Source organism: Elgaria multicarinata, chromosome 2 (genome assembly GCF_023053635.1).
Source record: "Elgaria multicarinata webbii isolate HBS135686 ecotype San Diego chromosome 2, rElgMul1.1.pri, whole genome shotgun sequence".
NCBI classification, from domain to species: domain Eukaryota; kingdom Metazoa; phylum Chordata; class Lepidosauria; order Squamata; family Anguidae; genus Elgaria; species Elgaria multicarinata.
The window spans coordinates 48,150,161-48,173,123 of record NC_086172.1 but is presented as its reverse complement, the minus strand read 5'-3'; the positions used below and the strand labels follow the sequence as shown (position 1 = coordinate 48,173,123).

Below are 22,963 nucleotides of genomic sequence, written 5' to 3'. Positions count from 1 at the left end.
TCAATGTACATGGTGCTGTACAGAGTAAAACAGTAAATAGCAAGACCCTGCCGCATAGGCTTACATTCTAATAAAATCATAATAAAACAATAAGGAGGGGAAGAGAATGCAAACAGGCACAGGGTAGGGTAAACAGGCACTGGGTAGGGTAAAACTAACAGTATAAAGTCAGAACAAAATCAGGTATTAAAAGCTTTAGGAAAAAGAAAAGTTTTTAGCTGAGCTTTAAAAGCTGAGGTTGAACTTGTAGTTCTCAAATGTTCTGGAAGAGCGTTCCAGGCATAAGGGGCAGCAGAAGAAAATGGACGAAGCCGAGCAAGGGAAGTAGAGACCCTTGGGCAAGCGAGAAACATGGCATCAGAGGAGCGAAGAGCACGAGTGAGCACGAGTGTGAGATGAGAGAGGAGAGATAGGAAGGAGCTAGACAGTGAAAAGCTTTGTAGGTCAACAGGAGAAGTTTATATTGGATTCTGAAGTGAATTGGAAGCCAATGAAGAGATTCAGAAGTGGAGTTACATGGTCAGAGCGGCGAGCCAAGAAGATGATCTTAGCAGCAGAGTGGTGAACAGAAACCAACGGACTGATGTGAGAAGAAGGAAGGCTAGTGAGAAGAAGGTTGCAGTAGTCCAACCGAGAGATAACCAATGCATGAACAAGAGTCTTGGCAGAAGAGACAGACAAAAATGATCGAATCTTGGCAATATTATACAGGAAAAAACGACAGGATTTAACTACTGTCTCAATATGAGGAATAAAGGAGAGCGAGGAATCAAATATAAAGCCAAGACTACGAGCTTCCTTGACTGGAGTAAGTGTAACATCATTGACAGTAAGAGAGAATGAGAGATCAGGAGAAGGTTTAGGAGGAAAGACAAGCAATTCAGTCTTTGCCATATTAAGTTTCAAACAACGATGAAGCAACCAAGCTGAGATATCTGAAAGACATGCCGAGATACGATCGTGAACATCAGGAGAAAGATCCGGAGATGAAAGATATAATTGTGTATCATCGGCATACAGATGATATTGGAGGCCATGAGATTGAATAAGATTACCCAAGGGCAACAGGTATAAAGAAAACAACAATGGACCAAGCACCGAGCCTTGCGGAACCCCTACTGAAAGGGGAAAAGAAGAAGACGAGCTGCCATTAGCCAACACGCTGAAAGAGCAACCCGCTAGATAGGAGGCAAACCAGTTATAGACAGAGCCACAAAATCCAAGGTCATGAAGGGAATCTAAAAGAAGATCATGATCAACAGTGTCAAAGGCTGCAGTTAGATCAAGGAGAATAAGAACGGAATAATGGCCTTTAGACTTGGCAGTAAGAAGATCATTGGTAATCTTAGTAAGGGCTGTTTCAGTGGAATGCAAAGGACGGAATCCAGATTGAAAAGGATCCAGAGCAGAGTTACTAGAAAGAAAATCAAGACAACGAGAGTAGACCACACGCTCCAGGATCTTTGAAACAAACAGCAACAAAGAGACAGGTTGGTAGTTAGACAGAGATAGCCTATCAAGAGTAGGTTTCTTGAGAATAGGAGAGACTGTAGCATGTTTAAAAGCAGAAGGAAATGCACCAGAGGACAGAGAAAAATTAATAATATGAAGCAAGGAAGGGAGGATAGCAGGGATAAGATTAATAAAGACGCGAGAAGGAATCGGATCACGAGAACAAATGGAAGGCTTCGAAGAGCGCAGTATTGTAGACAGATCATCAGCTGAGACCGAAGGAAACGCAGAGAAATTTGCAGGAGGAAATTAGTCTTGCATTCAAGGTGGGAGGAGTTGTGTGTGTGGTGGTGCGGGTGTGAGAACAGTTCAATGAGGTCCGTGAATGCTCAGTGGTCATGGAATGCTGACTGACATTTGAGATGGACGGACAGAAAACTAAATGGGAGGGGGAATAGAAGGGAGTAGCTGGCACAGCTACATCTCAGGAATCTGGTGCAGTGGAAAATGTAATGCTCAACTCTGGTTTGCACATAACGCTAACCCATGGTTCATTTAAACCACATGGGTTGTTGAATTCTGGGTTGTTATGATGTGTGAACCCAGCTGTGCTAACAAACCATGAACGGATGTTCTCCACACTGAAACATTTTGTTGCAGGCCTAACTAGTCTATAATAAGGCATTTATTCCCCAGACCAAAATGTGTATGTTTATACCTAGGTTTGTGATGGTAAATCTCTAAAGAGAAATGTGATTATGTTTCTTTCTGAGAGGCATTTTTGACCAACATACAAAATAATAGCTCCCTTCTTTAAATCAGAGACATAACAAATCCCCTACAGTTGCTTTTGAAGCTTTAAATTGCTGTTTGAAACGATGGTTCACCCACTCAGCATCTTCCGCAGTTCCTGCATTTAGCTAGATAGTTCAAAACGATTATGAAGCTTTAAAAGCAGCAGTGGAACAGGCAAATAATAAAAAGTTGTATTACAGTTTGGCAGAGCCTGAAGAGGTGGGAGGGTTGTTGTTTTTAATACACTGTGCCGAATATTATCATCCACTTTTAGAGGGTCACCTGCAAAAATGCTGAAGATATTCATTGACTTCCAGTGGTTGAGGATGAATTCTTACCATTTTGGGGGGTGCAGGTGGTTTAACATTCCAAATGAGGTGGTCAAGGATTTTGCTCTCTTTTTCTTCTTTTTCTCAAAATATTTAGAAGAGCAGTAGAGTTACCTCAATGGCCCAGTGGCTTTCCTTTTTGCTTTCAAAATGCCGCAATTGCTTTGATCGCCTTGTTTGGAAAGATAAATCACCCACGACCCCCAGACCCCCTGAAAATTGTAAGAATTCACCACCACCCCGATGATTATTACAGTCTTTAGGGGCTGTTCCTCGCTAAAATGCTGAAAAATGTCTGGACCGAATACTTCAGCTCTTAGGAAACCACTGAATGGTGGTAAATTGTCAGTTATTATTATTGGCATTTCTTCCCTAGGAGCAAAAATACCTTGTGCTTCCATCTAGCCTCTGTGGTGTTCTTCTCCTTACCCTCATGCTTTCATTTTAGTAATGCCACTGCCACATATCCCTTAGCTGACGATCGTGGAGCCTAATATTTGAGGAGGGAATCCCCCTAGTTTTGTGACAGAGCACACAGAAAATCCCAGGTGCAATCCTTGGTACCTCCAGTTAAAAGGATTAGAGACTAATATTCATAAACCATGGTTTGAAGTTGGGTTGTCGGCACACCATAGTTAAAACTAAGCACAGTTTGTCCAATTTAGACATAACAACAAACTGGGTTTACTGAAAAAGAAAGTGATTGCTTCCAGTCTCTTCATAGCAGTGCTGGAGGAGGGGAGGGTGAGGGTGACAAGCATGACCCTGAGACTTGTTCATGTAGCACAAACTGTTGTTTGGTGTTGTGTCCAACTGCCTTTCTGTTGCAGAGTATTCCATGATTTCAGTCCAGGGATGTCTTTCACTCAAGTATATCTCAGGAATGTCAAACTAAGGAGGGGGAAGAATGGTGCATGAACAGCTCTCTGCAGTGTAATAGCTGATAACTAAGGGGCATATAAATGTAATACTGAGTATGTTTAATGATATGCATAAACATACGTACAGCATTAAATGTGAGTGGGACTTCTCTGCGGTGGCCCCACACCTTTGGAACACACTGCCATCAGGGGTGCGCCATATTCTGTCATTGCAGGCTTTTAAGAAGGCCTTGAAAAATTATTTTACCATGGCCTTCTCTTGATATGACTACTGTTTGTTGCTCGTATTGCCTTTGTTATTGTTGCTGGTTTTATTGTTGTCTTTTATTGTCTTTATTACTATTTTATTGTGTTTATGTTTTTATTGGTTTTAATATTTTAACTGTTTTAATGTATTTTAATGTTGTAGGCCACCTTGGGAGGGCTTCTACCCTGAAAGGGGCCAAGAAATATTTTAAATAAACATAAACATAATGGCTGTTACCCAGAAGTCTGAGTACATGGAACTTTTATGACACTAGAGATTTGTTGTCATTTTGATTCATGGAACCAACCTGATGCTCTGAACTGCTGAGCTATATTTTTAAACCCCGAAGCTTAAAAACCTTGTTTTTGTTTGCAGTTTATAGGTGGAGGGTGGGGTGGGGGATATTGACTTGGAAAGTCAACAAGAACCAATACATGTATCACACTCAATCTTGTGTGTGCTTTAAAGGCTTTGCTGGCTCATAGACTTACGTTTGCTTAAGCTCTTAGTGCCTCACCCAGCTTTTCTTGAAGAGATGAAACAAGAGCCCATTATTAAGTTAAGAGCTGTGGGATATCTTGAGATGGGGTTCATGTCGTCATTTTTGTCCTTGCAGACCTCACAAGCGATAAATGTGTCGCTACCCCAAAGGTCTTGGAGCCTTTCATGATCACAGTATTCGCCAACTTAGCAAGAACTTGTCTACTTTTGGGGTGCAATCATCATGCTTAGTGTTATAACCAGGGTGGTATAGTGGCTGGAATATTAGACTGGAGTTGGGAGATCCAGGTTCTAGTCCCCACTTAGCTATGGAAGATCACTAGGTGATTTTAGGCCAGTCACTGACTCTCAGCCCAACCCACCTCACAGGGTTGTTGTTGTGAGGATAAAATGGAGAGGAGGAGGATTATGTATGCCGTCTTGGGTTCCTTAAGGAAGAAAAAAGGTGGGATATAAATGTAATAATAATAATAATAACAACAACAACAACACATATGGCATTGACATAAAACACCAAAAGCAAGCAAAGCACAGTCAATCACCTCCTGTACATGGATGAAATCAAAATCTATGCCTCAACTCTGACACAGATAAAAGGCTTCCTGCGAATCACTGAAGAACTGACAACAGACATGAAAATGGAATTTGGGATAGGAAAATGCAAGATGTTACACATAGAAAGAGGAAAATGGAAAGAAGAAAAAGAAACAGCAGAAACACTAAATAATGAATGTACAGTTGCCTATGGCTCCATTCAGATGACACCTTAAGCCATGGCTTTAACCATGGTGGTTAAGCCAGAAAGCCAGGCCGTGTTCAGAAGACACCTTAAACCATGGCTTTAACTATGGTGAATAATGCAAAAAGCCTTATTCACCATGGTTCAAGCCATGGTTTAAGATGTCTTCTGAACACGGCCTGGCTTTCTGGCTTAACCACCATGGTTCAAGCAATGGTTTAAGGTGTCTTCTGAAATTGGCCCTGCATAGGATTGTGCTGTAAGTTCAGGAACATTCTTGTTTTTTATTTATTTAATTCTAAGATGTGTAAGTCTCCCAGGGCAGCATACAGTAAAAGCACAAATAAAACCCAAATGCTATATAAGTCAAATCAACAACAGCATAATGAAAACGATGGGTTAGAAGCAGCAGTCAATTAAAACACCAGTGTCTAAAGCAGGAATCACAAGAAGGTCTAAAAATATCACAGAGATCAAAGTATTTAAAACATGGCATGGCATCATAAGCAGAGGATTTGTTATGCTAGGAGAAGCTCCAGCATAATCACAACACAGAGAACTCAGGCACTCTGCCTCCTCTACTCCCTGTCTCTCCATGTTGGCTGGGGAAGTCTGCACTGAACGTGTAAAAAGCACATTCAAACGAATGTGGTTTCAAAATTCCACGTAATCGCGAACCCGGCCTTATCAGGGTCCCTGATTGCATGGAGCTTTGTAATCACCCTCACTTGAGTGTAGTAACATTTCTTCTGCAATCCTCCCTCATCAAGATGAAAGGGCCAGGATTGGGGGGGACCTCCCAGCCCCCTCTATGCCTGAATCAAGAATGTATTTATTTATTTATTTATTTATTACATTTTTATACCGCCCAATAGCCGAAGCTCTCTGGGCGGTTCACAAAAATTAAAATCATCATAAAACAACCAACAAGTTAAAAATACAGTGTAAGAATGTAGTGTTTTGTTTTGTCTAATGAGAATGACGATTTTTAGTATCGTAAATAATGGTTCACAGCAGAATGATGCATTTCATATATTAATGTATATAACCCACTGTACGTTTTTTTCCTTCTGATTTCCCCAGAGAAACTCTCCACTACGACATTTTTTCTAATAGTTGTAAATGGCTACAGTATGTTAAGGACATACAGTGGTCCCCCAAAGCTTTTTGGACTCATGGGCACAATTAGGAATTAAAATGCATAAATGAACTGCTGCTTTGGCATCTACCTGTTGCCTTCATGGATCTTATTTAGCAAAAACGTTCGTTTTGAGTCTATTGGTCTCTTTAATACGGGATTATCTAATCCAGCTAATTGCTGACAGTGCAATACAGCTAAAGCTTCTTTTAAATGTATGTTTTGGCAATGTCCAGCAATGGTTTCTTTTTGGGAGGAGGTTATTAGACAGATACATTTTGTACTGGAACAGTCCTTAATATTGACTGATGTACCTGCTGTTTTAAATTATTTACCTACTTGAATGAAAATAATGAATGGTCAGCGTAAAAGGATTCTCTACTCCTTTTGACATCAATGTACTGATACTATGACACTGGAAGAACAACTCACTTCCTAGACTGAGGGTCTAACAATGCTTTCAATATTTGAGCAGGTGTCATAGATGCCACCTTCACGTAGACACTTATTTGGTTATTTGTTCCACTTTTGTTGACACCTATGTATAATTGCTGGATAGTTGTATGCATTTCATATGTATCCATTGCTATGGTTATATAGAAATCAATGTACTTTTTTTTTTTTTTTTAAAAAAAGGGATTTTAAAAATAAGGTTTGTGGGTGCCCGAAAGTGCTGCCACATTGGCTACCCCTTCACAGGTGCCACTGGAGGTGCCTGCATGCCTTGTGTTGCGTACCCTTGGCTTAGGATGGCCACCTTCAAAGAGGTCAGAACTTTGTTCTTTTTCAGAATCTGAGGAAGCAAAAGTTCCATAGATTCAACATCTTCCTTCTGAGTGTGGCAGAGATCTGTCGCAACACTGCATCTACTCAATGTCATCAAGCCTCAGGGCTCTTACAAGGGGGATCAGCCCTGCCCCTTGGTGAATATACCTTAAAAGTCCTCCCCCTTCCAGGTGTTTTGGACTACTTCAGCCCTGACCATTAGCTATCCTGACTAGGGTGATGGGAGTTGTAGTCCAAAACATCTGGAGGGCACTGGGTTGGGGGAGGCTGCCTTAAAATCAAGAACCACATCTAAGTCTATGATCAAGAACCTGACTTCAAGGTCTTTTCACAGAACAGAGAATTCCACATGTTGTAGATCCTTCTGTTGCCACATTTCTGTGCCAGGAAAAACAGCATCTAGTGTTTCTCAGTTCAAAACTTAAAGGTTCAGGGTCACTCCTAAGGACTGTCTTCTGCCAATTCTATTTCATATGTTATCACCCAAAAGCCCCAAGCATTTTGTTTTGCCTTTCAGATGCACGTGTGTGGAGCCAGACAACCCCAGCAATAACACTTTAGAATATTGGCAGTCTCAGAACATGTCCTCATCCGATATACCTTGGGGAAACCTAACTGTGAAAGTAAGTGTGCCACCAAATCACATCATGAGGATGTTCAAGGTGTGTGTACATTGGATGTGGATTGATGATAGGAAGCATTGTGGTGGCAGGCTCTGCTCTCCAATCTGTGCACACTTATTTTATATGTCTGAAGAGAGGCGGTGTGCATACAGCTGTGTGGATATGTGACTGTTTCCATATGATTGGAAGCCCTGGAAAAGCATGATCACATGGAGAGAAGCCAAGATGCCTACAGGAGAAAGGGCCATTGTCCAGTCATAGAGCACCTGCTTTGCATGCAGAAAGTTCCAGGTTCAATCCCTGGCATCCTCAGGTAGGGCTGGGAAAGAATCCTGCCTGCAACCTCAGAGAGTCACTGCCAATCAGTATAGACAGTACTGGCTAGATGGACCAATGGTCTGACTTGGTATAAGGCAGCCTCCTATGGTCTGTGTGCACAGCCTATGCACATGAGTCTGGTGGTGGAGCCAGGAACAGCACATGATCCTGTCCTACGTGTGTTTGTTATAGTACTTTATTTATTTATTTATTTATTTATTTATTTATTTATTTATTTATTTATTACATTTCTATATTGCCCCATAGCCAAAGCTCTCTGGGAAGTTCACAAAGATTAGACACTATTAAAAATATTGTATACGAACTTTAAAAGCCATTTACATAAAAACACACAAACAAGAGCGTATACACAAAGACAACAGCCCTGTTGAGATGACATGCTAAACCATTGTAGTTAAGCATCTTGAGCTAAACATTATGGCTTAGCATGTCATGTGAACCATTTCCTAACCATGGTGGCTACATAACCACAGTTTAAACACACTGGCTTTTTGCTTTGTTCACTGTGGTTAAAGCCAGGGTTTAAGGTGTCTTCTGAACACAGCCTGGCTTTCTGGCTTAACCACTGTGGTTAAAACCATGGTTTAAGGTGTCTTCTGAATGGGGCCTCACTAACCATTTGCTGCAAAGGGGTTAGCGGCCTAACTATGGCTTCGCCTGTTGTCTGAACAGGCCCATTATTATATACCTAAAAACAACTTTGAGCAATCAACCATAACCATGAGACAAATCTGGGATTGTTTAAAATTCAACATGTGCTGCCAAATGCCTGAGAAAAGATAAAGGTCTTAACCTGGTGCCGAAAAGATAACAATGTTGGTGACAGTCAGGTCTCATCAGGGAGATAATATGTTTTCTAATGTGTAATATATTACTGGCTAAAAGGTGGTAGCCTCTTTATTTAATAAAATCTTTCAGTGATTATTCCTTGTCATTTGGGCATTTAAAACAAAAACAATAAAAGTGTGCACCACTCTGAAAACTTTGTTGTGTACAAACATAGAGTATTACTGGGATTAAGCCTACATTCACCAAATAGCAGCAGGTTTGACCTAAATTCAACCAGATGGTAAGTCTGAAGCTGCTGTGTGTAAAAAGAACACATAAGCTCCATATTTCCTCTAAAATATGCCTCCGGATGTTCAGAATATAGTGAAGAGTTAAAATAGAAGGGTGGCAAGCATCCTTCTATATGCATTCCTTTACTGTCAGCAGTGTAGATTGCGACCAGGCTAACAGAAAGCATATCTAGAACAGCTGTGAAGTTAATTTCAAACTTGAATAGTCTAATTTTGCATGGTCCATTTAAAACAAACAAACAAACAAACTAGAATCACCATAGTCCAGCAATATTTTTTATATTTACAAAGCAAGCGTGCATACTCAGGATCTCTTAACAATTAAGGTACCTTCTGCTAAATGATCTTGAATAGGCCTACTGAGGACCAAACTACATGTGACGCTCAATTTATCATGTGTAGCTACATCTTCATTTTTACTTAATTACAGGTGTAGGAGGGCAGTTTTCACTGGGAAGGCTGCATGCAGGAACTGATCAGTTCTTACCCAGCTGCAATCAGAACAAAAATTGCCCCCTGCCAATGGATATATGCTTTAAAAAACAAAAGGTTCCTACTGGTGGGAATGGGGCCTTCTTTTTCCCTAAAGCTCATAGCTGCGTGGCAGCGTGGTTGTGACTGGAGAGAGAAGACATGAGCCTTCCTTCCCCACATGCCATGCTTCCAGTAACAACCTCCACCACTCCTGAATATGTAATTAATTAAGCCAGACCAGTTATTGAAATTGCAACATAAAAAGAAAACATCTAGACTATTTATGTTTCAGTAGGTGTAGACAACCTGGTGCCCTCCAGACGGTTTGGAGTGCAACACCCATGAGCCCCAGCCAGAATGGTTGGGGATTATGGGAGTTGTCCAAAACATCTGGAGGGCACAGGTTTGCCTGCTCCTGTCATTTGTCTGATGTCTTTAGGTTAGCATTTATTAACATTGGTCCAATTGTGTGAGGAAAATCCCTACATGTAAAGAAATATCCATGCATGGATGGTCCCTCAGGATGCTTAAAGGTTGTTTCAGGGAATCAAAAAACCCTGCACCCAAAACAGCCTGCATGTGCAAAACGGGAGTCAATTTAGAGTTCTGACTGAAACCCAGAGCGGATTCACCACCCCACCGACGTCAAAGCCATCAGCCTCCACTGGTGTGCATGTTGATTTCCTGCAAAAGTGTATCTGTACCTAGGAGGAAGCAGCCAATCTTCTGGCCTTCAGAAACAGCTTCTTGTGGGGGGGGGGGGCTGCAGTAGGAAGAGAAACACGAAAAGCCTCAGTTGGTCTATATTGCCAAATTTTATCCTAAAGATACAATTAATCCTAAAACAGTCGTGTGGAGTCTGTTGCCACCTTGTGGCAAAAGAAACGATTCCTCTGCACAATTAAACCTGCAGAGATTATTTAGATTCCTCTAATCTGACATTTTATGTAATATAGGATCCCCAGGATATGATCTCGAAGCTAGTTATTTGGCACTAATCCAGAGAAACTGTTTTTAAGATATTAACTGTGAATGCCGCCCAGCTATTCCTGCACAAAGCCTAGTTTTTATGTAAGTAAAGAGAATATGCTAGTTTGTAAAAGGCTTAGTTCTGAACCGATTTCCTGTAAAATCCTCAATTAGTTGCATGTAAAGTCAAACCCAAAAAATCACTATAAATAAAAATAACATACATTTTTCTAGCAAAATGAGAGGAAGTACAGGACCAAGTAACAACAAAGTGTTATTAACAGAGTGTAAGCATAATTTGGAAAAATAACAGCAGTGAAGTATATGCATTGTGTAGTGATTGGATACTCCTGATAGTTTTTGTTTTTGCTAAACTGGCTTGACCTCCTGGGTAGGATTGAGCTGTGTCCTAGCACTACTGATAATAATGTTTTGCTAGTGTAAATCAATATAAGTTTCTGCTTTTCCCCATTGCCCTAGCAGGCACTTCTAACATAGCACAAGTATTGGTTTATGCTAGTGCACCATCACTAGCAGTAGCACTGGAGCTGGGATGCTACCCTATATGACTAATTGGTAGTTAAGATTATGATTCTAAGTCCATATGTTCTAGAACCTTCCGGAAATGTCAGAGTCCATTTGGAAGCTCTCTTAACTGGATCCTTTCTATAGTTCTGAGGTTCTGAGTTGGTGCATTCAAAACATCTGCATTTTGGCCCTTTCTATACTGTTCCATGCATGGTTTAGGAGACCAGGAATTTAGTGTCCAGACTGGTCCAATGAGTGCAGTGGCTCAAGATTATGGGGAAAAATCAAAGTGTGTAAATACCTTCCCATGTGCAAGGCTCCATAAGTAGTCATATATTTAGCGTCATAGCATGTGTGTTATATCTGTAATTATTTATGGATTGTAATATATTAAAGTATAGAATAAAATTATTACAATAAATATTGATGGCGTGGGTGGGGGGTGAATCTTGTTATTGTTGACTTTAGTTTAATAACCGATTCTATGTGTAAGATGTTCATATAGATGTTAGTTTTATTCCTTTTCAGCACTTCCAAACATGAGGAATAGAAAGGCACAATACTTTACATAAAGTTTGGGGAGCATTTTATACATTATGTAGCAACAAACTTTAGTATGCCACCGAATATATTCTCAACAGAGAGCCTAGCCCATCCTAGACCCCTGGCAAATGTAGCTTTATATGGTACACCTGTTTTCAAACACATGCGACATGTCTAGGTGTGCACCTTAAACTTCTTATGTGTATGCCTTAAAAAATAATCTCTGAAGGGTCCTTCAATGTCAGGGTTTGGATAGTCAAAATGAAAGCCAATCAGGTCCTTAGTGATCATGGAATGTACACTCTAGTCTTCTGTTTCTCTATAAATATGGTCAGTTGCTAGAGCATAAAATGTGCCTTTACTTTCCATGTTAGGAATGTAATGCGTGGCAAGGGACATTTGTAGGACAAGCCTGTGGACATCATGGTCCTTACGCCCCAGATGTTCTCTTCTGGTCAGTCATCTTATTCTTTTCTACAGTTACAATGTCATCCACTCTGAAGCAGTTCAAGACCAGTCGTTATTTCCCAACCAAGGTAACTTGAATATATCTTAAAATCAAAACCACTTGATTGCAAGTACAGGATGCAAGTCTGCCTCTATGGACATCAATAACTACACCTCCATTGGTTTCGGTAGAGTCAGGTTTGCACCCATCATGTTTTGTAGCATATATATATTTTAGGCATTTAATAGCAGCTCAATATGTTCATATTTGAGAATGGAAATGTGAGGAAGGAGGGAAAGCATGTTTAATCCTGCCCTCCTGTTTAGATTGGAATGGGAACCCATTTGCAGCAAAATACATCGAACTCAATTCAGTCAGAAAGGTAACAAGTGTGTATATCAAACTGGCCTGGATCAGACAACGCACTAAACCATGCTGCTTAACCACAAAATGCTTAAGGGATTCCCTTAAGCATTTTGTGGTTAAGCAGCATGGTTTAGTGTGTTGTCTGAACCAGGCCATTGTAACGATCAACTCTTGAGGCGTGAAACGGAATCCAAATTAGCAAATTAAGATCCAAGCTCTTAAACGGAATCCAAATTAGCAAAGGGGGACTTAGATCTGGGGTGTCAAAACTCTTTTAGCTTGAGGGTTGGATTCTGTTTTGGAGACACTCAAGGGGGCACATTCTAGTGGTGGGTGGGGTCATCGGCAAAGGGGCGGGGCCAAAATCCCACATATTTCAGCTCAATGTTCTTACTGCCAGTAATTCAGCCTTAGGAGAGGCATTTTGACCTTTTTGAAGAGGGACAAAACTGCACAAAAGCCTGGAAACCAGCAAAAGATCAGTGGTTGGGGAAAAGGGAAGGGGGCATGGAACCTGGACCATACTGGGACACCAGGAGGAGTGGACTTGCTCTCCAGCTCCGAGGTTCTGCCTTAGACATCTTTGCACCTGAAGTCAAAAGTCCAAATGCTCCTCTGTGCTGTGGACTAGTTCTCATGGCAGCGGTGGAGAACTGCTTCCCGTTGCTTCGTGGGAAGGCCACCCCTGCAAACTATGCTGTGCATGATTCTCGATAAGCAGCACCGGACTGCACTTTTTGCAGCCTTGTCACAAGGCTCATTCCTCACTTGGGGACATTTGTTGTCTAATTTTTCCAAACATTAGCAAAGTCCTAAACTTTACTTAATTTTATCATAGCAGTTAGGTATCGCTATGCAGTCTGTTACAGATCATCCAGTTGAAATGACTTGGAACATGATTTTAAAAAGAAAAGATAACTTAAAAACTTTCATTGATTAATTACAGAGATTCGTTGCTGCCCTTATTAATTTCCAGGTGTACATTTTGGCCAAATGGCACGCCAGCCATCAACATCAAATTCGGCGGTTGCATGCAGTTCAATGAGGGACACGGAGCAATACGAGACATCCTTTCCTTCCCTCATCCCAAATGGGTCTCCATAAGGGTGTGTGGATCGATAGTTTATTACATTTGAGCTGGAAGGAACTAGGTGCAGAGATTTTGTTTGTATAGCTTCTTTTGTTTGTGGAAGAGGAAATCTGTGTGCAGATCTCCTCTCAATGGATGATTTTCTTTGTTATATCACTTTGCTATCACTCAAGATTGGCTCAATATTTCCAGGTTCGGTCTGTAGTGAGTGACTTTGCCGTCTTTCTCACCATCCTGTCCATGGTTTTAGTTGACTATGCCCTTGGGATTCCATCACCAAAGCTTCAAGTTCCAAATGCTTTCAAGGTAATTCCTTTCACAGTCGTACTAGGCATTGCAGAAACCGAAATTTGCCACAACAAATGATCTGTAGTTATTTATTTCTGAAATAGATTGAAATCTCATGAATATGGATCTACCTGTTGCTGAAATGGGATATGGACTAGTTGGATAAGTACAGCTATTTCCATGTTAAGCCTCCAAGGCTCTTGCAACAATAACAGTAGAATTGTAGACATGTTTACTCACATGTTCAATGGGACTTATTCCCTTGTAAGTTTGTTTAGGATTGCAGCTTTTTGCTACCATTTAGCATATTTGATTTTTGCACATTCCTAAAGTGGCATCTCTGACATGGTTGTATTTGCCGTTATCTTATATATTTTGCTTTTAACAGTTGGAAATGGTGGGGCTGAGGTTGATTGCTTTTCTGTTATCCTGCAGGCCTTTGGAAATGCTCAGTAAAACTATGATTTAAGAAACCCTAACGTTTTGAAATCTGCTCTTACCTTAGCCCACCAGAGACGACCGTGGCTGGTTTATCACACCTTTGGGTCCCAATCCTTGGTGGACAGTGCTAGCTGCTGTAATTCCAGCTCTTCTTTGTACTATCCTGATATTTATGGATCAGCAGATTACAGCTGTTATTATAAACCGAAAAGAACATAAACTAAAGGTAAGGTAGCAATACTGCAAAAGTTATTTAGAGCTTTCTAGTTATTCCAGAGTTTCCTTCTGTACATGCGTTTTCACATTTTTCACATTTCTCCCCAGGTCAATGCAGATTGTTTGTTTGTTTATTTTATTTATAACATTTATGTAACGTTGCATATAGTAGAATCTCTCAGTGGTTCACAACATTAAAACACAATATTAAAATACAGTATAAAACATAGCATAAAAGCACAGCATTAAAACATTTCCAACAACAATAAAAGAGCAGTAAAATGGAGTGGCGTAGTTAATTTATTTAAGGCCCAGGGAAGGCCTGGGTGAACAAGTGTGTCTTCAGGAGGCGTCTGAATGATGCTACATTTTCTGCCTCCCGAACTACACGAGGGAAGGTTTTCCAAATGGTTGGTGCCGCTGCAGAGAAGGCTCACCATCTGGACACTGCACAACAACATCCTGGCCATTTTGGAATGTCCAGCGAGACTTCCTCATATGCAGGAGGGTCTCTACGACGACGCCACCTCACACACAAGGCTTTGACGCGCACTCTTCCCTCAGGCTAAGTACCACCACTTAAATACCTGAGGAAGAGGTAAAAAGAAAATTATAGCCTTTCCCTTATAGCAGAGGAAAAAGGTAAGGAGATTTGGAAAAAGGCTTTTCTGTGAATATAGCAGGCTGAAGGTTTAATGTAATGTGTTTATTTATGAACTAATAGAGCAGGAGACAGCCAAACTGACACATGGTTTTATGGTAGCAAAATAAAGAAAATGTTTATTGTAGTTTACAGTTCTTAGTTCCTTTGAATTATATTCCAATCCTGCCTATTCTTAATAATACTGGTAGTAACCAATCTAATAATAACAATCCTTAGTCCCTATGATCTTATTTTCACTCACTCCTCACACAAGCAATGGTGTTGCTTCCCATAGTGTGCAGATATATTGTTCACCTGTCACCTCTGCTAAAAAAGGGTTTTTGAAATGCTATAAAACCTACAGAACCCATTTATGAAAGGCAAATGTGGGATGACTGTACAGACTACAAGGAACAATCAAAGAGCCTTCAGATCTCCTTAAAAATGATTACAAATAATATTAATAATATTATTTTGCCTCCAGCCCATATCCTTTGTAGCATGTTGGAAACCTAAACGAAATGGGAAACCACCCTTTCCCGAATTTATGAAAGCCGTTCTACCTGGTTGACTGGATAGTACTCTTATGTATCACAGGGCACAAGGCGAGTGGCTAATTTGGAAGCATATCTAATTGTAAAATCTAGAACCAGCATTTTTCTGATATATTAAATGCATCTGATGATCTAGGCTCTTGCCTATGAACGCTCCTGCCACAATAAAGGTGTTAGCCTTTATTCGATGTTTTGCCACCTGCCCCTGCCTTGTTGTGGGGTATTCTATGCATTCTGTCTTTCTTTGTTTCCACTTCTTTCCCACCCTTTTGCAGTGGAGAATGGAAAACTCTAACAATCTTACAATGTTTTAGTCCTAAAGCTATAAGTTTTCAGTGATTTCCCCCCCACTGAAACAAGGACTATCACTTCTCTGACAAAAAGATTGTGCACATTTTTTCAGCTTCTTTGATCCCTCAGCAAACAATGATGCAATCTCTTAAATCACATTACGAATGCGATTTCAGTCACCTCTTTGCTTTGCAACGTCTTGATTGCTTTGAATGTCCCTGCCCCCCCCACCACCACCACCCCGGCCATGTTTTTGTTTTTTGCCCTCTTTGTCAGTCAGGCTCCTTGTGTCAATCCATAGTGTTTCATGTGGTTAACTTGACAGATGTAGGGAGCCGCTGCCAAGCTTCGGAATGTGTGGAATATATGTGTTTGTGTGTGTGTGTTTCTCTCTCTTTCAGCAATGGCATGTGGGAGTCAGATGGTCTTCCTGGCTGCCCCCTTGCCTCACTGCATATTCATTTTTTTCCTGGGGGTCTGATGTAGCATCATCACCTGTTGCCATGCTTCCTTCGTCTCCCATATGTCACTCTCCTCAGGCTTATGTGCAAATGTGAGGAAAGCTTAAATCCACAGACTGCTAAAAGCGACATACTTGCCCTTACAGCAATTTTGTCCCTTTTGATGTTGGAGACCTCAGGAGGCTTAAGGACTGGTGTTTAGAAGAAGCATGGAGTGCACATTCCCTTAGGAGGACATAATCAGCTCCAGTTTCTGGTTCTTGTATCCAATTCTTCATATTTGCCCCTCTGCTCTTTTAGTGCTGCTGGTCAAGATACTACAAAAACAATTACATCAACATTGCAAAACTCCAGAAAATATTATTGGGCTACATCCAAAACTCCATAAGAATATTATTGGGCTACATCCAAAACTCCATAAGAATATTATTGGGCTACATCCAAAACTCCATAAGAATGTTATTGGGCTACATCCAACAACACACAAGTGGACTTCCAGGTCCCTCTACAACACCCCTGCATCCACCAAATCTACTCCAGAGCTTCCTCAGCCCTTTAGTTCAGATTTGGGGGTGCACAGGGGGTTCTGACTGGAAGGAGAATCTTTTTCTGCCAGTGGTGTTGATTCTGCTGTAAGACACCACTGGCTACAACCCATTGTATAGGACAGGTCTGAGTTCCCCCAGGGGTAGGGAAAATATGGTCCTCCACCTGTTGTTGGACTCTAACTTACATCATCCTCTACCAGCACAGCCAATGATCAGGGATGGTGGGAGTTGAAGTCCAACAATCTGAAGAGCCACAAGAGCCTCACTTCTGTCTGTTCTTGCTGGAACTTCTTATTTGGAAGTGGCATTTTAAGATTTCAGTTTGTGTTATTTTGTAAAACTGGGAATGTGATTATAGAGTGGGACATAAATCCCCATAATGAATTAATGATGCTGATAATGCCAGTGGTCCAGCAGACTCTTTCAGGCCTATGGAAGAAGTTGCATACACCCAGGAGGAATGAAAACAAATCCATTGTAATGAATGGGACAGCCTATTTAGCAGGATGCCCACTAGATCTCCGATACCTGCAAGGGATTTGTGGTTTGAAAAAAAGGACTTTTAATGAATACAAGGAAACTTCAAGGATAAAATCTAACCATATGAATAATAGCAGCAGAAGCAAAGTAACCTGCTACACAGATATAACCTAAAGGGTTTCTGTCGCTTTCGCTTATCAAATGCTTTGTTAGCCTAACTTCTCATTTGGGGTGTTGCTGCTCAAAGGTTTCTCCATGCCAAACCCGAGGACCGCCTTCTGTCTGTGTAACTTCGTTTATTGTCCTCTCTGTTTTAACAGAAGGGCTGTGGCTATCACCTGGACTTGCTGATGGTGGCCCTCATGCTTGGAGTGTGCTCTCTCATGGGCCTGCCGTGGTTCGTCGCCGCCACTGTCCTCTCCATTTCTCATGTGAACAGCTTGAAGCTGGAGTCAGAGTGTTCTGCTCCAGGAGAACAGCCCAAATTCCTTGGCATCCGCGAGCAACGGGTCACAGGGCTCATGATATTCATCCTTATGGGGTCATCTGTTTTTTTGACCAGTGTTCTTAAGGTAGGTTCATGCTTTGGAAAACCAAATGTGAATGAGAGCAAAAGTGCCCTGATGGTGTAGACCAAAGTACGATCTAATAGAACATTCTTTTCCCACAGTGGCCAGACAGATGCCCCAAGGGAAGCCCACAAGCAGGACATGACCATAATAGCACCCTTTTGCTTCTGTTCCCCAGCAACTGAAAAGTCATAAGATATCAGGAGTAGCACGTAGCCATTGATGCTCCATGTATTTGCCTAATCACATCCTATAGCCCTCTAAGTTGGCGGCAATCACCACATCTTGTGATAGCAAATTCCATAGTTTGACTGTGCACTGTGCAAAGAAGTGCCTCCTTTTATCTGTCCTGAATCTCTCACCATTCAGCTTCATTGGATGACCCAGGTTCTGAGAGAGGTCTAGAAATGTCTTCCTGTCCACTTTCCCCATAATATGCAACATTATATGCACCTCTGTCATGTCACACACACCCTTACTTCTTTGTTAAGGCAAAGAACCCGAAAAATTGTAAATTTTCCTCTTAGAGAACTTGCACCTATCTCTTGAACCTAGGACTGTTAGGCACATGTGATTTTAATTCTGAACGCTTGTTTTCTCAGTTTGTAATGACTTAATGTCCTTTTCTTCATTCCCTGCAGGGTAAAATTCTTGTCCTGTCCATACCCAGATCAGTGACAAAGCATGTACTTTGTGTAAAGAAGGTCCCAGTTCCAATGCTTGGCATCTCCATATATATTTTTTTAAAAAGTAGCTCAGATAGCAAGTGATATAAGAAACACCTCTGTATGAGATCCTAGGGAACTGCTGTCCATCCAAGTAGACCAGCCTTTCCCAACCTACACCTTGTAGTCGTGCTGGACTGCAATTCCCATCATCTCCAGATTGGTGATGGGAGTTTTAATCTAACACATCTGGAGGGCACCAGGATGGGGAAGGCTGGAATAGACAATACGGGGCTCGATGAACTAATAGTCTGACTTACAAAAAGTCATTTTCATATGTTCATATATTAACACTCCAGGTGAGCAATTCCAGAAATGGTCAACTCAGGGCCCACATGCCAGATGTGACCTGCCATCTTTCTAATTATTGAATAATAAGTGGGCATTATTGGTTAATATATTTAAGATTCCAAAAAAATATATAGCCATAATCCAGAGGCTAAAATCCAAGCTTTTTAACAGAAGTCCTGCAACTCCATTTTCTGCTTGAGTTGGAAGCTTCTGCCATATATGTGTAATTTCTTGTGCACCCACAGTGGGACTCTCAGAATCATTACCTTAATCTATATTTTAAAATAACGTTTGCTATCATTATCATCATCATCTGTAGTATTATTCAATTCATTATGGTCATTATACATTTGGTGAAATTCTTTTAACTTGCTGCTATTTTATTGATTTTATTGATGTGTTTTACCTGCCATGTTTTTTATTCTTACTTTGTATTTTATTGCATTTTGCTGCCCTGGACACCATGTGGTAGAAAGTCAGGATGAAAATTTGTCTAACAAAAGAATTTTTTTTTAGGTAGTTCAAATTTATTGCCGTTTGGGAACTAGGATGCAGCACTGAGTTTGATTGTAGAACCTCAGCTTCAAATCTCTCCATCCACCTAGTTCTGTAGGTGGCCTTAGGCATTAGGCAAGCCAGACTCTGCCAGCCGAATCTGCCATGCAAGGCCGTTAAGTGACGTAGAATTTGTAAAGCTGCTATACAAAATGATATATACACATAAAGGGATAAATCCAACATTATTCAACATTACCTGAGTGGACTTCCACTCATACAATGGGAGCGTCCCTTCTCCTACAGCCCCACTCATCCTCCCCCCGCAAAATCAGGTCCAGAAGGTCCCAGGAATGCAAGGAGGGAGAATTTTATCTGCCAGCCACTTTGCTATCAGTGAACTGAGACTCATGTTCTACTTTTTCCTTCTCCTCTCTGCAGTTTATTCCCATGCCGGTCCTTTATGGTGTATTCCTTTATATGGGTGCCTCTTCTCTCAAAGGAATTCAGGTAAAATAGACTCTGTGAAAGGTTCTTTCCCTGTGGTTCTTTTGGCCCTTTCACTTTATCGTTGTTTGCATTATACTTCATTAAGTTTTACTCAGAAATTTAAAAGGCATAACCAACAGGACATAAGCTAATACTGGCAGCAGGACTCAGTGGCATGTCCCTAAGCAGGGGTAAGAGGGGCCCACGATCTCCATGCGGCACAAAACCAGGCCCATCATCCTGCCTGCACCTCTAGCACTGTGTATCACCTGCCTACTGGTTCAGGAGTCCACAGGCCAAACCACAACGAGGCAGGTGAAGCTGTACAAGGCCCTGTTCGTACATAACAACATGCATGACCACATTAACCCAACAACAGACCATGGGTTAACCACTGGGTTGTTTTGCCAATAAACGACCCAGTAGACTCGGTTCACACGTCGATCTGCACATTCTGCAAAGGTTGTAGGGTAAAAGCAGATGTAGAAGGGGTGCTACAGGTTGCACACCCACTCATGCATGACAACTCATCTGTTTTTAAATCAATGAGTTGTCACTATGTACACGTCACCTCCATATCCAATCATTGTGTGTGTTTGTTCTCTTGATCTCTCTCTCTTACTTTCTCTTTGTGGATATCATAATAGTATTCCCAAATACTATTCTAATTTATGACAGAGAATATGCAAGTTTCACATGGGAAGGGGGAAATCATAGATATTCACAACCTTCATGAAGATAAGAACAATGACCATCACTGAGAGCTGATACGACTTGTAGTTGAACTTTATCCTTGCCTTTTGTTAGGGCAGTTACTCTTGCTCTCTTAAATATTTTGTGATTAGGCCTCTAGAGCAATGATTGTGTTCCCAAAGATGTGTTTTTCCTTTGTTAGTTTTTTGACAGAATCAAGTTATTCTGGATGCCTGCCAAACACCAGCCAGACTTCATCTACCTGAGGCATGTTCCTCTTCGAAAGGTCCATCTCTTCACAGTAATCCAGCTGAGCTCTCTTATACTGCTGTGGGTTATCAAAGCGTCAAGAGCGGCCATTGTGTTTCCTATGATGGTACGGATCTGATCTCTGTAGCCTGGAAGACTGCAAGCCATTTTTACTAAAAGCAATACTGAAACATTGTAATAAGCTAAATTCACTTTTGGTATAAGAGTCAAGAGGTCATAGGCCAGGGTGGGAATATATCTTATTTCTTTCAGAGGTAAGCAACCTGGTGCCCTCCAGATGTTTTAGACTACAACTCCTATAATCCCTGACCATTAGCCATGCTAGTTTAGACTTATGGGAGTTGTAGTTCACAGTATCTGGAGTACACCAAGTTGCCTATCCTTGATTTATCTAATTAGTTATATCCCACCTTTCTTTTATCATGGAACTCAAGGCAGTGGATATATGATTCCCAGATGGTTTCCCATCCAGGCACTCACCAGACACAGAACTGCTTAGTTTCAGCAAGGTGTCTGCATCATGTGTCCTCAAATCATGCCCTAGGCATGATGTTCTGTTGGAACAATACACTCTCACTCATGGCTGTGTCTTATGTGACCGGCCACTGCGAAACAACTGAGCATTGTGGGAGTTCAGTACACTGATCCTAACAGGCCACTCACCACATTGACTTCCTTGATTGTATGGAGAATCTTGACCCCAGCTCCGCTTGCCTTCAGTAACTTCCGTTTGGTGGACATAACATTCAGAATCAACTCTCATGCACACACAGTCATGGCAGAAAGTAATTTGAGGACTGAGTCCCTTTTCTTTCCTCACATTCTTATTATAGATCCTGTTGAACCAAACCCCGTTCTTTTACAGTAACACATGTGCCATCACACCCATATACGTATACACATTAACTTCAGTGGTGTTACATAAGTGTAGTATCAATGAATTATACAAAACTATTTCAGGACTAGGCCTGTGGACTTTGAATTAGTCCATTTAAGGACAAACTAGATCTTGTGAACTATATCTTACTATATTATAAATATTTTGACTAGGTCTTGGCACTGGTGTTTGTCAGAAAACTCATGGACTTATTTTTCACCAAACGTGAGCTAAGCTGGCTGGATGATTTGATGCCAGAGAGCAAGAAAAAGAAACTCGAAGATGCTGAAAAAGAGGTAAATCTGGGTCTTTCTCTCTTTCTCTCTTTCTTTCTTTCTTTTTCTTTCTTCCTTTCTTTACTTGCAAAATGAAAACCCAAAGCTTTTCTATGTGAGCTAACATTCAACAACTATCTAAACTTTTCTCATTATGTATTTTATGCTTGCTGTTGTTCCCCGCCTCGATCCAATCAGAGAGGCGGGTAAGAAATAAATTATTATTATTATACTTCCAAGTAGCAGATTTACTTGGAAGTTTGTTCTGTAAATACTTCTAACAAGATTTTTGTTTTGTTCTGGTTTTTTTCTTTTGCATGTGTTACAGGTTATATCCCAGTGCCTCTGAACTAGCTGGCTACATATTTTGATTAATCTATGTATGTCCATTTGGCGCAATTATAGCTGGATCGGTGATGTGATCTAAATGTTATTAAACTCATGAAGGGCACAGTCCACCCATAGTTAATGGCCTCCTAGGGAGCCATAAAGATTTTAGTGAGTCCAGCAATCTGTGCGTAGTGGAAAGCAGGTTTGAGCATCAGGAATGTGGGAGTTCAGCATAAACACTTATCAATGTGCAATGACTTACCTGCCGTCGTTAAAGTTGTGCCTACTTTTGGCATGCACCCATGCCTAGCTCAGAAGTGAGGTATCCTTATAATACAAAGTGAGAAAAGTAAGAGAAGGTATTTCTCATGATTATCACAGGAATCCTTTGCTTTTAGGTGTGCTTTTCTTGTGTCACTTGCATTTTTAATTTTTAGGTTTGAATGATGACAGAAAACAAAACTATGCAATATACACCTTTTTTTTTTTTGCATCTACTTTTAATTTCAGTAGCTGTCTTTTTGAGAGGTTATTTTTACATGTTATGGCATTGCTAAATATTTGAGGCTATTATTAAACCTGCTCAGCTGTCAGAATCCCGGGAAGCTGTGAAGCCTGGAAATGACAAAATTAACTAGGAATAAAAATTCTGACATGGAGCCTCTGGAATTTAATTCAAAAGGCACCATTATGCTGTCTT

At 40.9% G+C, this 22,963-nt stretch overlaps 1 protein-coding gene across 5 annotated transcripts in view; it reads left to right on the top strand.

Annotated features, from left to right (window-relative positions):
• The window catches only part of SLC4A10 (solute carrier family 4 member 10), a 172,041-nt gene that overhangs the window by 140,764 nt on the left and 8,314 nt on the right, over positions 1–22,963 (top strand). For all 5 annotated transcript variants that reach the window (XM_063116471.1, XM_063116473.1, XM_063116470.1 and 2 more), the window contains 8 exons: positions 7,386–7,491; positions 11,798–11,959; positions 13,520–13,633; positions 14,121–14,282; positions 17,570–17,821; positions 19,771–19,839; positions 20,714–20,887; positions 21,832–21,954. In XM_063116471.1, coding sequence (XP_062972541.1) covers positions 7,386–7,491; positions 11,798–11,959; positions 13,520–13,633; positions 14,121–14,282; positions 17,570–17,821; positions 19,771–19,839; positions 20,714–20,887; positions 21,832–21,954 — 1,162 coding nt within the window. The remainder of the gene's footprint in view (positions 1–7,385; positions 7,492–11,797; positions 11,960–13,519; positions 13,634–14,120; positions 14,283–17,569; positions 17,822–19,770; positions 19,840–20,713; positions 20,888–21,831; positions 21,955–22,963) is intronic.